Source organism: Phacochoerus africanus, chromosome 4 (assembly GCF_016906955.1).
Source record: "Phacochoerus africanus isolate WHEZ1 chromosome 4, ROS_Pafr_v1, whole genome shotgun sequence".
In the NCBI taxonomy this organism is placed as follows: Eukaryota; Metazoa; Chordata; class Mammalia; order Artiodactyla; family Suidae; genus Phacochoerus; species Phacochoerus africanus.
In genome coordinates this window covers 113,824,430-113,839,206 of record NC_062547.1, presented here as the reverse complement: position 1 = coordinate 113,839,206, position 14,777 = coordinate 113,824,430, and the positions used below count along the sequence as shown (strand labels likewise).

General features: G+C 36.5%; 1 protein-coding gene across 3 annotated transcripts in view; it reads right to left on the bottom strand.

The window, feature by feature from the left end:
* The window catches only part of FER (FER tyrosine kinase), a 432,134-nt gene that overhangs the window by 355,929 nt on the left and 61,428 nt on the right, over positions 1 to 14,777 (bottom strand). For all 3 annotated transcript variants that reach the window (XR_007134557.1, XM_047778393.1, XM_047778394.1), the window contains one exon: positions 6,465 to 6,638. Coding sequence is in view for 2 of the 3 variants with exons in the window: in XM_047778393.1 (XP_047634349.1) it covers positions 6,465 to 6,638 (174 nt within the window). In the remaining variant the exon portion in view is untranslated. The remainder of the gene's footprint in view (positions 1 to 6,464; positions 6,639 to 14,777) is intronic.

Genomic DNA, 14,777 nt, shown 5'->3' with positions numbered 1-14,777 from the left:
CAGTGTAGGTCAGAGGTGCCACTGGGATCCTGTGTTGCTATGGCTGTGGTGTAGACCGGCAGCTGCAGCTCCAATATGACCCCTAGACTGGGAACTGGGAACCTCCATATGCCATGGGTGCAGCCCTAAAGATACAAAAGACAGAAATGGGGTGTAGGGGGTCCTGTCATTGCTTAGCAGGTTACTAGTATCCTTAAAGATACAAGTTTGATCTTTAAGGATAAAAGTTTGATCCTGATTTAACTCAGTGGGTTAAGGAGCGTGAGTTGCTGTGAGCTGCGGTATAGGTCACAGACGTGGCTCAGATCCCACATTTCTGTAGCTGTGGCGTAGGTCAGCAGCTACAGCTCCAATTTAATCCCTAGCCTGGGAACTTCCATATGCTGCAAATGCAGGCCCTAAAAAAGAAAAAAATAATAATAATATAATAAAAACAAAACTTGCTAAAAGGGAGTTCCCATTGTGGCTCAGTGGGTTAAGAACCCAACACTGTGTCCATGAGGATGTGGGTTCAATCCCTGACCTCTCTCAGTAAATTAAGGATCCGGTGTTGCCACAAGCTGCCTTGTAGGGAGGCAGATGTGGCTTGGATCCTGCATTGCTTTTGCTGTAGCTGTGGTGTAGGCCAGCAGCTGCAGCTCCAATTTGACCCCTAGCCTGGGAACTTCTGTATGTCATAGGCACACTCCCCCTCCCCCAAAAAATAAAAAAGTTTTTAAACACTTGCTAAAGGAGCATAAGCAATTTGGAAGAAAATCTCAGAGCCCACTTCAGACAAATTCCGTATTACCAATGTTCTTAACAGCATGGAGGATGGCATTGTGTAAATAAACAAAAACATCAACTATCACACAGATAAAAATGAGTTCACATCATCTCTTTTAAAAGAAACCTCATTGGTTAACATTTTGTTTTTAACGACCTTTACATTTCAGAACATTTTTTATTATCACAGCAACAGTGAGCAAGAAATACAGAGATTACCCATTTATTTTAACCCCTACTCATGAAGGTATCTTCTGCATACCCTGCTAGGGTGGTACATTTGTTACAACTAATGAACTACAATACAACACATCATTATTACTTAAGTACATAATTTCCATTAAGCTCCACTCTTGGTGTTGTACATTTTATAAGTTTGAACAAACATAAAATGGCATGTATCCACATTATAGTACCACATGCAGTCATTTCACTATCATAAAATCCTCTACGATCCACCTATTTATCCCTATCTCCACAGTTAACCCTGGGAACCAATTATCTTTTTACTGTCTCCATAGCTGGGACTTTTCCAGAATATCATACAGTTAGAATCATACAGACATTTCCAGATTGGCGTCTTTCACTCAGTAATATGCATTTAAGTTTCTTCCGTGTCTTTTCGTGACTTGGTAACTTATTTCCTTTGAGCAATGAGTAATATTCCATTCTCTGGATGCAACACAGTTTATTTATCCACTTACTTACTGAAGAACCTCCTGGGTACTTCCAAATTCTGGCAGTTATAAACTCTTATAAATAGCTATGTGTGGGCTTCAGTGTGGACATATGTTTTCAACTTCTTTGGGTAATTATCAAGGAGCTCAACTGCTGGATCCTACAGTAAGAATGTTTTTAGTTTTCTAAGAAACTGCCAAAGTGTCTTCTCAAGTGGCTGGATTATTTTGCATGCCCACCAACAACGAATGAGTGTTCCTGTTGCCACATCCCCATCAGCGTTTGGTATCATCAGTGTTCTGGATTTGGGACATTCCAATAATGTGTACTGGTTATCTCATTAGTGCTATAATTTACATTTTCCTAATGACATACGACGTGGAGCAACTTTTCATGTGCTTATTTGCTGTATCATTTTCTTGAGATTTCTTCTTTGATCCAAGTGTTACTTAGAAGTGTGTTGTTTAATCTCCAAATATTTGGGATTTTCCAGCTCTCTTTCTGTTACTGAGTTCTAGTTTAACTCCACTGTGGTTTCAGAGCAGACATTATATCAATTCTATTCCTTTAAATTTATTAAGATGTGATTTATGGCATAGAATGTGGTCTATCTTATTGAATCTTCCTATGTAAGCTGTAGAGGAATGTGTATTCTGTTGTTGGATGAAATAGTCTATAGATGTTCATTAGATCTAGCTGACTGATGATATTAAATATATCTACGTCCTTACTGATTTTCTGCCTGCTGTATCTATCCAATTCTTATGGGGTGGAGGAGTGCTGAAGTCTACAACTGTAATAGAGGTTCATCAATTTCTCCTTATAATCTAAGAGTTTTTGCAGTTCTATTAGTATTTTGATGCTATGTTATTAGACACATACACATTGAGGATTGTAATGTCTTCCTGGAGAACTGACTCCTTTAACATCATGTAATTCCCTTCTTTCTCTCTTAATAAATTTCCTTGTTTTGAAGTCTGTTCTGTCTGAAAATAATACAGCTACTCCCACCTTCTTTCGATTAAGTTAGTATGGCATATCTTTCTTCATCCATTTATTTTTAATTCATAGTTATTTTTACATAAAAAATGAGTTTCTCAGAGTTCCCGTCATGAAGCAGCAGAAACGAATCCAACTAGGAACCACGAGGTTGAGGGTTCAATCCCTGGCCTCGCTCAGTGGGTTAAGGATCAAGCATTTCCGTGAGCTGTGGTGTAGGGTTGCTCAGATCCCACGTTGCTGTGGCGTAGGCCGGGTGATAGGGCTCTGATTGAACACCTAGGCTGGGAATCTCCATATGCCTCAGGTGCAGCCCTTAAAGGCAAAAAAAATAAAAAAATAAAAATAAAATGAGTTTCTCAAAGACAACATATAGTCGTGTCCTGTTTTTTGATCCGTTCTGACACTGTGTTTTAATTGGGTTCATTAAAAACCTATTGACCCTCAAAGTAATTATTGACATACTTGGATTAATACCTACCGTATTTCTTACTATTCCCTATTTGTTGCCCTTACTATTTGTTTCTATTTTTGTCTTTGTGGTTTTAATTAAGTATTTTATATATTCTATTCCATTAGTTCTTAGCATACTAGCTATCCTTTTCTTACTTTTTGTACTTTTTTAACTGATTGGTGTAGAGTTTGTAATATACATTTATAACTAATCCAAACCAACTCTCAAATAACACTATACCACTTTATGGGGAATGTGATACTTTACAAAAATTGTTATTCCTAATTTCCCCCTTCCATCCCAAGTATTATTGCTATCATTCATTTCACATACATATACATATAAGCATTTGCAAACACTATATGTATACAAACATACAGTATTTACATAAGTGTACATAATCAAATATATTGTTGCTATTGTCACTTTCAACAAACTATTATCTGCTAGATCAATTAAGGAGAAAAATGAAAGTTTTTATTTTATCTGCACTCAGTGCTCTTTCTTTATGTTGGCCCAAGTTTCTGACCTGTATCATTTTCCTTCTCAGTCCACTGGCAACAAATCCCCTCAATTTTTGTTTGTCTCAAAAAAACTTCATTACTCCCTCACTTCCGAAAGATACTTTCACAGTGTTCAGAATTTTGGATTATCAGTTCTATCTCTCAACACTTTCAATACTTCATTCCCCTCTCTTCTTGCTTACATGATTTCTGGGGAGAAGCCAGATCTAATTCTTATGTTTGTTCTTTCATAAGCAAGGTGTTTTTGTTGTTGCCGTTGTTGTTTTTTACTCTGGCTTACTTCAAGAGTTTTTTCTTTATCTTTGATTTTCTACAGTTTGAAATTTGTATGCCTAGGTATAGAGATTTTCTGGTCATTTACTCTGGTTGGTGTTCTCTGTCATCTGGTGTCTGACATTAATTTGGAGATTTCTCAATCATTACTATTTCAAATATTTCCTCTTTTCCTTACTCTTTCTTCTCCTCCTGCTATTCCCATTACACATATGTTATATCTTTTATAGTTGTCCTAAATTCTTGAATATGCTGTTCATTTTTCTTCAGTCTTTGTTCTCTTTGCTTTTCACTTTCGGAGACTCCTAATGATATAAACTCAAGTTCAGAGATTCTTTCCTCGGTTGTATCCGGTCTCCTACTAAGCTTATCAAAATCATTCTTCACTTCTGTTATAATGTGACTGATGTCTGGCATCTCTTTTTGGCTTTTTCTTTGGATTTCTTTCTCTTTACACTGTCCATCTGTTCTTGCATGCTGTCTACTTTATTCACTAGAGCACTCAGTCTATAATTAATAGTTGGTTTTTTGTTTGTTTGTTTGTTTGTTTTTGTCTTTTTAGCACCATACCCACGGCATATGGAGATTTCCGGGCTAGGAGTTGAATCAGAGCTGTAGCTCCTGGCCTACACCACAGCCACTGCAATGCAAAATCTGGGCCGTGTCTGTGACCTACACCACAGCCAGATCCTTAACCCACTGAGTGAGACCAGGGATCAAACCTGCATCCTCATGGATACTAGTTAGGTTTGCTGCCGCTGAGCCAAATGGGAACTCCCTAGAAGTTTTAACTTTTAAAATTGCCAAAGAACCCCCCCCCCCAAAAAAAAAAATGGAGTTCCCATCATGGCACAGCGGAAATGAATCCAACTAGGAACCATGAGTTTGTGGGTTTGACCTCTGGCCTCGCTCAGTGGGTTAAGGATCAGGTGTTGCCGTGAGCTGTGGTGTATGTTGCAGACGCGACTCGGATCTGGTGTTGCTGTGACTGTGGTGTAGGCTGGCAGCTGTAGCTCCGATTAGACCCCTAGCCTGGGAACATCCACATGCCGTGAGTACAGCCCTCAAAAGACAAAAAAAATAAATAAATTGCCAAAGAACCAATTCACTGTTCTGCAAACGGGCAAACTAATGTCAAAACAAGTGTTTTTTCTGCCTTTATTGTAGAAAATATACCTCATGGCAACCAAAAGTTTTCATTGAAAAATTCCAGCTAACAATTGCATTAGGAATAATAGAAGTAAAATATTGCCATTTTTCAACTTCATTGAATTAATAGATCTAAACCATAAACATCAATTATCCTTATAACTATTACATGAAAGGCTGAAAAGTTTTAAGAGATTGATCAAGCTGGTAATACTGGAACCTATTAGTCAAGTTTAACATCACAAAAAAGGTAAACAGGCAGACATTATATACTTACTGATATGAAACAACAGGAAGTCTAAATCAGCACTTATGATGTATTCTTGTCCCAAATAAACAGCTATAATCTTACCAAGCCTCTAGATCTAACTTCCAGGAAAACTGGAAGTTGAAGGAATAAGTGAAATTGCATCAGAAGATGCTAATAGAAAAATCCAAAATGAAGGAAATTCAATTCTATACATTACTTAGTTTCTTCCATAAATAAATGGCATTTTTAAAAAGGGGTATAAAGTGGAACCTATAGACTAAAAGAAATTATTCAAGTATGGGCCATGTTTGGATCATAATTCAAATGGAGCAACTGTAAAAAAATATTTAATAAAAAATCATTTAAGAACAGTCAGGATAATTAATAATATTATAATACTATTTGTTATTTTAAGTGGGTTAATGATAATATAGATTAAGACTATTTTAGCAATATATATTAAACTATGTATGAATAAAATAATAATGGGAATTTTCTTTAAAATTATCCACTGTAGAAGAAAAATAGGTGAGCATATAGATGAAAAAAAAACTGATTGTGGATGGGTAGATAGCTCAGTGGGAATTCACTTTACTATTCCCTTTTCCTCTGAACATTTGCAAATTTTTATAATAAAAACAACTGTAAAGAGTTAACCAGAAGAGACAGACTTTAAATGCAAATAAAATTTAGAAATATCCTTATTTTGGAGTTCCCGTCATAGCTCAGTGGTTAACAAATCCGACTAGGAACCATGAGGTTGTGGGTTCGGTCCCTGCCCTTGCTCAGTGGGTTAACGATCCGGCATTGCCGTGAGCTGTGGTGTAGGTTGCAGACGCGGCTCGGATCCAGATCCAGCGTTGCTGTGGCTCTGGCCTAGGCCGGTGGCTGCAGCTCCGATTCAACCCCTAGCCTGGGAACCTCCATATGCCGCGGGAGCGGCCCAAGAGATAGCAAAAAATAAAAAATAAAAAAAATAAAAAGGACACAGTTATTAAAAAAAAAAGAAATATCCTTATTTTGCCTATATTTTCTTTTTTATTATACGTATAGTATTACATGATACTAATTTTTTCAAAAGCCTAAAAGAGATATTTCAGTAAGTAAAAAATAAAAATGCTGAATGATATGAAAGCGCTGTATCATAGTTTAACTGGAAGCATTTTTTTTCTTTCATGAGAGCTTCTAAAGCAAAAGGATATCTTATAATCAATAGTTTTATATTCCATGAAAATGAGATATTACTTATTAGAGACACCCGAACCTATTTCTTCTCAGGAAATGATGATTGAATAATTTTTCAAAGTCAAACAGGATAAAATATTTCAGCAAATTTTAAAATCAAATTAAATTCCAGAATGGAAAGACAAACCTTGATCATCTCTGCCTCTATCTGCTGATGAACACCTATATAACTTTTCTTCACCTGCTGCTTGTCTTTGATCATCATGGTGAGCCTGTGTAAGGGTCCAGAATTTAGGTCCTCTGCATGTGCCTTCATTATCCTACTAAGTTGTTCCGTCTGCTGAATCATAAGTAGCCAAGACTTTAAAAAAAATAAAGAGGTAAAATTACCACCTGTATTAGAGGTTTCCATTTAGCTATGCTTTAAGTTTTCAGGAACTTTAAACACTCAGCTTTACACAAATTATTACGTTAATATTAAAGTGGTAGGTTTCTGGCAATTGTGCAATGAGCTATATGAAAGGTTCATATTTAACATCTTCATCTTCAAGCACAAATGATTCAAAATTCAGTAATCAGAGACAATGCAGAATACTAGGACATGGATTAAAGGACTCTAAGAATTCACACTTGCAGTCTTCATTTCATCACATCTTGTTTGTATTTTTTCAACATACTGACTGCTTCTACCTACACCATTCTAATGCCTCAGTAAGCTTACTACTTCCTAATGATCAAATGCAACAGAAATTTCCCATCTTCATTCTTAACCTGTTTCTCTGGGGCATCTGATCATACTGACTCACTTCCTCCTAAAACTGTCTCCTGGTTTCAATGGCTTATGTTCCAATTTGCCTTCCTTCCTTACTAAAAACCCTTCTCAATCTTTGTGCCTGTTCTTCTTTTGCTGCTTATGGTAATCTAGCCTCTAGATTTCTATTGTTTCTCTTTTCTTCATAAATACCATTATTTCTCAGTGGTTTTTCCAGCACAACATTTGGCTTCAGTAGCAGACATACATAATGGTGGGTTTGGGACAAGTGGGCATATGCATGCTGCTGAAAGGACAACTCATTTGTTATTAGGCTTTCTACCTTATAAATACTGCAGAAAAAAAGTAGCAGAAGAATGCTCTTCACTCTAGGTCTTCAAAATTCTATTCAGAAACAATTACTTGGATACTTACCATGGTCATAGACGATTTATGGTATAGATACAAAAAACAGACAAAGTACAGTTTCAGATATTTTACAAGAATAATTATTTTTCTTTTTAGGGCTGCATCTGTAGCACATGGATGTTCTCAGGCTACGGGTCGAACTGAATCTGCAGCTGCCAGCCTATGCCAAAGCCACAGCAACACCATTTCTGAGCTACTTCTGCAACCTACGCCACTGCTTTCAGGAATGCCAGATCTTTAACCCACTGAGCAAGGCCAGGGATTGAAACTACATCCTCATGGATACTAGTCAGGTTCTTAACCTGCTGAGTCACAACAGGAACTCCAAGAGCAATTTTTCTACTCTATTACATTTGATCAGTGAATAAAGAGAAGTAAATCTTTTCTGCTAATATTCTAAATAATCCTAAATCAAAATTTAATAGGTATTTAAATCAAAAGTATAGCCTAAAGGAAGCAAATTCCAAGTCACAGTCAGAACTCACAAGGGGCTAACTTAGCAATCTTGTTTCTGATAAAATATATGTTTTTTTTTTAAAAAGTAATCTTTGAAGACATTTATTTAGAGGAAAAGGTCATTTTTAGTTGTGAAATGCTATTATGAGCATGAAATAGAACAAGTGGCCTATGAACTCATCATATTTGCTTTCAAATTTGAAAATCTAAGTACTAAGATGTTCTTGATATCACAAAGCAATTTATTTAAAACTGATGTAGCTCTTCCATTAAAATATAAAATTTAACAAAAATGAAAACAAAACAAAAAAAAAACTTGAACTAAAACATAAACTAAATTGCCCTAGTAACTCTTGCTTTGCCTTTTTCATTGGATATTTTCACTCTAAAAAAGAGAATGGTAGGATTTGATCCAGCAGTCCCTCTCCTGGGCATCTACCCAGAGAAAAGCATGACTCGCAAAGACACATGTACTCCAATGTTCGTCGCAGCACCATTTGCAATAGCCAAGACATGGAAACAACCTAAATGTCCATCGACAGAGGAGTGAATCAAGATGTGGTACACAGACACAATGGAATATTACTCAGCCATTAAAAGGAATGAAATACCAGCATTTTTAGCAACATGGGTGGACCTAGAAATTATCATGCTGAGTGAAGTCAGTCAGACAACGAGACACCAACATTAAATGCTTTCACTGACATGTGGAATCTGAAAAAAGGACAGAATGAACTTCTTTGCAGAACAGATACTGACTCACAGACTTTGAAAAACTTACTGTTTCCAAAGGAGACAGCTCAGGGGGTTGGGGGATGTGCTGGGGTTGGGGGATGGAAATCCTATAAAATTGGATTGTGATGATCATTGTAAAACTATAAATGTAATAAATTCATTGAGTAATAAAAAAAGAGAGAGAGAGAATGGTAGGAAAACATTCTATATAGCACATAGAGAATGTTAAGTCTACTAAAAAAAAGTGAAAAGAATATTTCTCAAAAAGACAAATATTCTTCATCTTCAAAAAACAAACATTCTCTAACTGCTGTAGCAATAAATGTTAATGACTCCACATAGGAGTCCTTGCAGCCTAGGGAGAAGCCTTCTTAGTCTTTTTTTTTTTTTGTCTTTTCTAGGGCCGCTCCCGCAGCATATGGAGGTTCCCAGGCTAGGGGTCTAATCGGAGCTGTAGCCACTAGCCTATGCCAGAGCCACAGCAACGCGGGATCTGAGCCGCGTCTGCAACCTACACCACAGCTCATGGCAACGCCGGATCGTTAACCCACTGAGCAAGGGCAGGGACCGAACCTGCAACCTCATGGTTCCTAGTCGGATTCATTAACCACTGCGCCACAACGGGAACTCCGAGAAGCCTTCTTAGAAGCTAATGTTAAAGACCATATAAATAGGTCAGGCTGCCCTCCACCTCCCAGGAGGGGACATCTCATCCTGCCTAATAGCCCCAGTCACTGCAGTCACTGTGGGAAGTCAAAAACCTCCCAAGGTATATATTATAACTCCAATGTCAATCTCATATTGCCCTCAATATCTCCTGCTCTGACCCAAAACACTTATGTATAGAATCCTGTACTGTTGAGAATACTTATGATCAGAAAACTCCTTACAGTCATCAGAACTTTCCATTCATCTTCTGTCTTTCACAAAAACTGATTCAATTCCACTCCCAAGATCCTAATACTGATAATAAATATTCTCTCTCTTCCTAAAAAAAGTTTCTTTTCTTCTAAAGCTCAAGTCAGCCTTCGACATGAACAATGTATCAGAAAATCTCATTCTCCCTCCAAAGTCTAGTACAGATGCATCCACTTCTCTTCATTTTGACTGCTGCCCCTTTTAGAAGTTATGATTATCTTTGATTTAGACTATTGTGACACCTCCTAACCAGTGTCCTCTCTTCTACTCATGTTCTTTTCCAAACCATTCCCCTTCAAGATGCAAAAGAAATTTTCATTCTCCTGCATAAAATCCTGTGCTGACTTTCCTTTTCCTTTAAAGAAAAATCCAAACTTCCTTCTAAGACCTACAGTGTGTCTGATTACATGCCATTTGTCTATTCTTTCAACGGTTTTGCCATTCTCTATCCAGCTAAATAAGTTCTAGGAGCATTTGTCTTCCTTTAATTTCCTGAACATTCTTCTTCCTGGGAGTTCATTCCCCTCTTTCACATGGCAAGATCTATCTCTTCCTTTAGGAATCAGCTATATCTTATGTAGGTCTAATCCTTGCTATTCTCTCTTTTAGCACTTAAAACAACTATTTATTTGTATGTATACTTTTTTTAACATCTCTCCAGCCAAAATGGAAGCTACATGAGGGTAGTCCCATGTCTCTTTGTTCACTATTTTAGATATTCACTGTGACGCCTGAGATAACAGCTACTAAATATTCTTTGAAAGAAGGAAGAGAGGGAGGGAGAAAAGGAGGAACAAATGGATAATAAAACAATGGAATGAAAATACGTCATTAAAAGATTTTGTTTGTTGTTAGAAACTGAAATTAGATAGCACAGAGCAATGCCAATTCTGATGGAGAAATAGAAATTAACAGGACTATCTTCAATTGTTAAAAAAAAAACAAAACAGCACATAACGCTATAAGCACTAGCCTAAAAGGAATGAGTAAGTAGACAAGAAATTATGTGGGTGGTGTACAACTTGAATTAGATGCATGGATGGTTTACTTGTTATAAAGAGAGAAAAGCGATGTCAACAGATGCCTGATAAAGAAACAAAAAGAAAGTAAGGATGCATATCAACATTTATAATAAAAATGGGGAGATGCCATTGCGGCTCAGTGGTAACAAACCCAACTAGTATTCATGAAGACATGGGTTCGATCCCTGGCCTTACTCAGTGGGTTAAGGATCTGGCGTTGCCATGAGCTGTGGGGCAGGCCGGCAACTACAGCTCTGATTCAGCCCCTAGCCTGGAAACTTCCATATTTAGGGGTTGCAGCCCTAAAAAGACAAATAATAATAATAATGATGATGATGATGATATAGCACTTTGCAAATATGGCTCTTTAGTTCTGGCATAGCAGTGGCTAGAGCATGGATAAATTATGTTGATTAGGATAATTTGTGGAAGATAATTCCTTATAACCAAATAAACAAAATATTCATCTCATCTGCAGGCCATGTGCAAACATTTGAATTGCTTTATTATATAGGATCCTGCTTAAGGGTAATAATTCTGTTAATAATGTTCCTCATAATGGAATTTTACCAATAGTCAAAGTCACTGATGCTGAAAGCTACAGATAGGTTAAGAAATAATAAAAAGTAAAAATATGTGAAGTTTTATTTCAGAAAAATTTAATCACAGGCAAATAGTAATATACAACTTGAAAATAAAACCATTGTGGTTAACTTAAAATAGAATATAAATATCTTAAACTTTGAGAGGAGAGCCACAAAGTGAAAGTAGGAATAATTTAACCATAATAAACAAGAAAAAAAAAAATCCCAAAAGATACTAACAAAAACCAGAAGTGAGAGGTTGAGGAGTTCCCGTGGTGGCGCAGTGGTTAACGAATCTGACTAGGAACCATGAGGTTGAGGGTTCGGTCCCTGCCCTTGCTCAGTGGGTTAACGATCCGGCGTTGCCGTGAGCTGTGGTGTAGGTTGCAGACGCGGCTCGGATCCCGCGTTGCTGTGGCTCTGGCGTAGGCCGGTGGCTACAGCTCCGATTCAACCCCTAGCCTGGGAACCTTCATATGCCGCGGGAGCGGCCCAAGAAATAGCAACAACAACAACAGATAAAAGACAAAAAAGACAAAAAAAAAAAAAAAAAGAAGTGAGAGCTTGAGAAGAAGTGTAAGTATGTTTATTTCCTAACCTGTCATATGGAAGAATTAACAGACAACTTTAGTTATAAAGTCTGTAAACAGAGATAAAGCTTAAAGCTTATAATTTTCGTTTTAAAATTTAAAGTGAATTTTCAGAAAAAAAAAAAAAAGCAGACTATTAGACCTTCTAAATTAAAAAAGTGATTTTTAAAGAAAGTTAACAATGCCCACCAAAAGAAGGAAGAAAACAAAGGGGAAAAATGATTAAAATTTAAGTTGAAAAATTATTCTAAACACATTGGTTAAACATTTTGGGGAAACATTATCTGTTAAACATACATGAAAAGGAAAACAATATCAAATCAAAGGGAGAAAAAAAATTCATTATCTGCAATAAGAGAAAAATATCAGCAAAATAAAGTAACATGTAACCACAGTAAAAAAGGTCCCTCCCCAGAAAAATATGAACAATAAGATCCAAAAATCATTATACTCAAATGATATAAAACTAAATTCGAGACACAAAATATAAAACAAAGAAGGACACAGTACATTACAAAAGAATATCATGAGAATGAATATACAACTGTCATGATTTTTTTCATTCCAGAAAACAGTACATCCAAACATAAAGCAAAAATGGTAGAAAATGCAATGAGAAATCAAAAGTAGTGAGAGAACTAAATATACTCTACCTACGATAGACTAAACTAAAAAAATGAATAATACAGAGAATCTGCGTAAGTGATTTAGTAATGAATATGTTTGATCTATCATTAAAATAAGATTCTATACATCACAGGTCTAAAAAATACCTATTTCAAAAGAGTCTATGGGATATTTTTAAAAACTAGATAGCACTGTGTTGTTAAAAATTACATCAAAAGCAGAAATAGCGCATACTACACTACCTAGCCCCTTGCAATTTTTTCCTTTTTTTTTTTTATCTTTTTGCTATTTCTTGGGCCACTCCAGCAGCATATGGAGGTTCCCAGGCCAGGGGTCTAATTGGAGCTGTAGCCGCCGGCCTTCGCCTTAGCCACAGCAACAAGGGATCCGAGCCGTGTCTGCAACCCACACCAAAGATCATGGCAACGCCGGATCCTTAGCCCACTGAGAGAGGCCAGGGATCAAACCCTCAACCTCATGGTTCCTAGTCGGATTCATTAACCACTGTGCCGCGACAGGAACTTCTCTAGCCCCTTGCAATTAAAGGGGGAAACCACCATTTTTTTAAGGGGAAAAATTCAAATCATTCCTAAAAAATGCATAGGCCAAAAAGATAAGTTTTTAAACTAATGTAGGACCTAAAAAATAATAGTAAATAAAATACTATCAAGATCTGTGATACACAGCTCAGTTTGTTCAGAGTCACAAACTTTAGACTTAACATTTCTAAGTAAGAAAAAATGAAAATAAGTTTATTAAAATTCAATTTTAGAAGTTAAAAAAGGAAGAATAATATAACACTAAGGAAAGTACAAAGAATGAATTGAAAAGAAAAATATGAAAAGATACTTATTACACAAAAATAAAAGTAGAAAAAATATTAATAGCATTAAAAACAAGAGCTGACAATGACAATAACAAGGAAAATAAGAATATCTAAAATTAAGTCTTAGAAATGAGAAATAACCATAAATGAAGATGAAATTACCAAAACTTTGAGAGAAAAACCTGAAAATAAATGCAGTGGCTATTTTGTTTTCTTCTAATGAGAAATGCAAATTAGCTAAATTGACTTGGAAGCATACAGATCATTCCAATTTTTGCTCACAGGTACATTCCTAGCCCTTTGTCTGCTAGGACTGGATCCCTGCAACTATATTTCCCAGGCTCTCCCTTGCTAACTGGCTTTTGGTTTTATTGGGCAATGGGAGGTACTGGCACAAGGCTGAAGGGAAGGAAGAGGGAGAAGCCAGGATGTATTTTTCTCACCCTCTCCGATTCTTTCTTTCCCTGTCTGTCTCTGTCTCTCTTCATGCTTGTAATAAGCCCTTCTCCTCCATTAGTGGCTCCAGATTATAGAGGCTTCATGTAGTTACTAATCTCTGAGTTGCCTTACCCTCCTCTGTTTGCTCTTACCTCTTCCAAAACTTCTAAATATATTTCCCCCAATTCAATCCTATTTATTGAAATACCTGGTGTAGGTTCTGCTTTCCTGACAGAATCCTTTTACAGATGAGAAATTCAAAGGGACCAATAACCACGGAGTGCATGATTATAATAAACCAACTATCAATAAAATACCTCTAATAAAGTATAAGCTCAAACATTTTTGCTAAGGAATAATTTCAAACCTTTACAAATCCAATACCTTTGGTACTATCTAAATTGTTTCTAAGAACAGAGATTGAAAACGAAGTTCCTAAATCACCATAACACAGATATCAAAAAGTGACAAAGATACCACAAAATAAAATTCACTCATAAATACCAATGCAAAGGTCTTAAAATATTAATAGGACAAAGCAGTCCATTAAAAGAAAAATATCTCATAACCAGTTTGGGAACATTTCAAAAAAGCATATAGTCAAATATAGAACACAAGCCTGGCTGCTTAATATCCACAGTGTTATTTAACATTGTTTCTGAGATGCCTCTGAAGAAGAGGATAACCTGAAAGACAAGGCCTACCCTTTCTAATAACAAAAAAAAAAAAAAATAGACTTCCAGTAAAAAAAAAAGTTAAAAGTCTACATTTGCTCCCAGAAGGTATGATCAGGCTGTATACTTAGGATACCCCCCTTTTCTAAAGCTTATCAAATAACTGCTGTTTTCTTTTCTCATAGCCTATAATATAGTACCAAGAGGTGGGTTTGATGTTCTCCATTACTTCTCTCCAACACTACCCGTATTAAAGCTAACTTGTCTACACAGCCCGATGCTCCTCCTCTTTAACATTATCTACCTCCCAAACACTCCCGGGCATTCTCTTTTTTACCCCTTATATCAACACTCTGAGACACTATCTTCATCTTCAGAGAGATTAAGTGACCTTCCCAAGGTCACACAAAGCTAATGAATGGAAGAGCTCAGCTTCAACCCAAATGTACA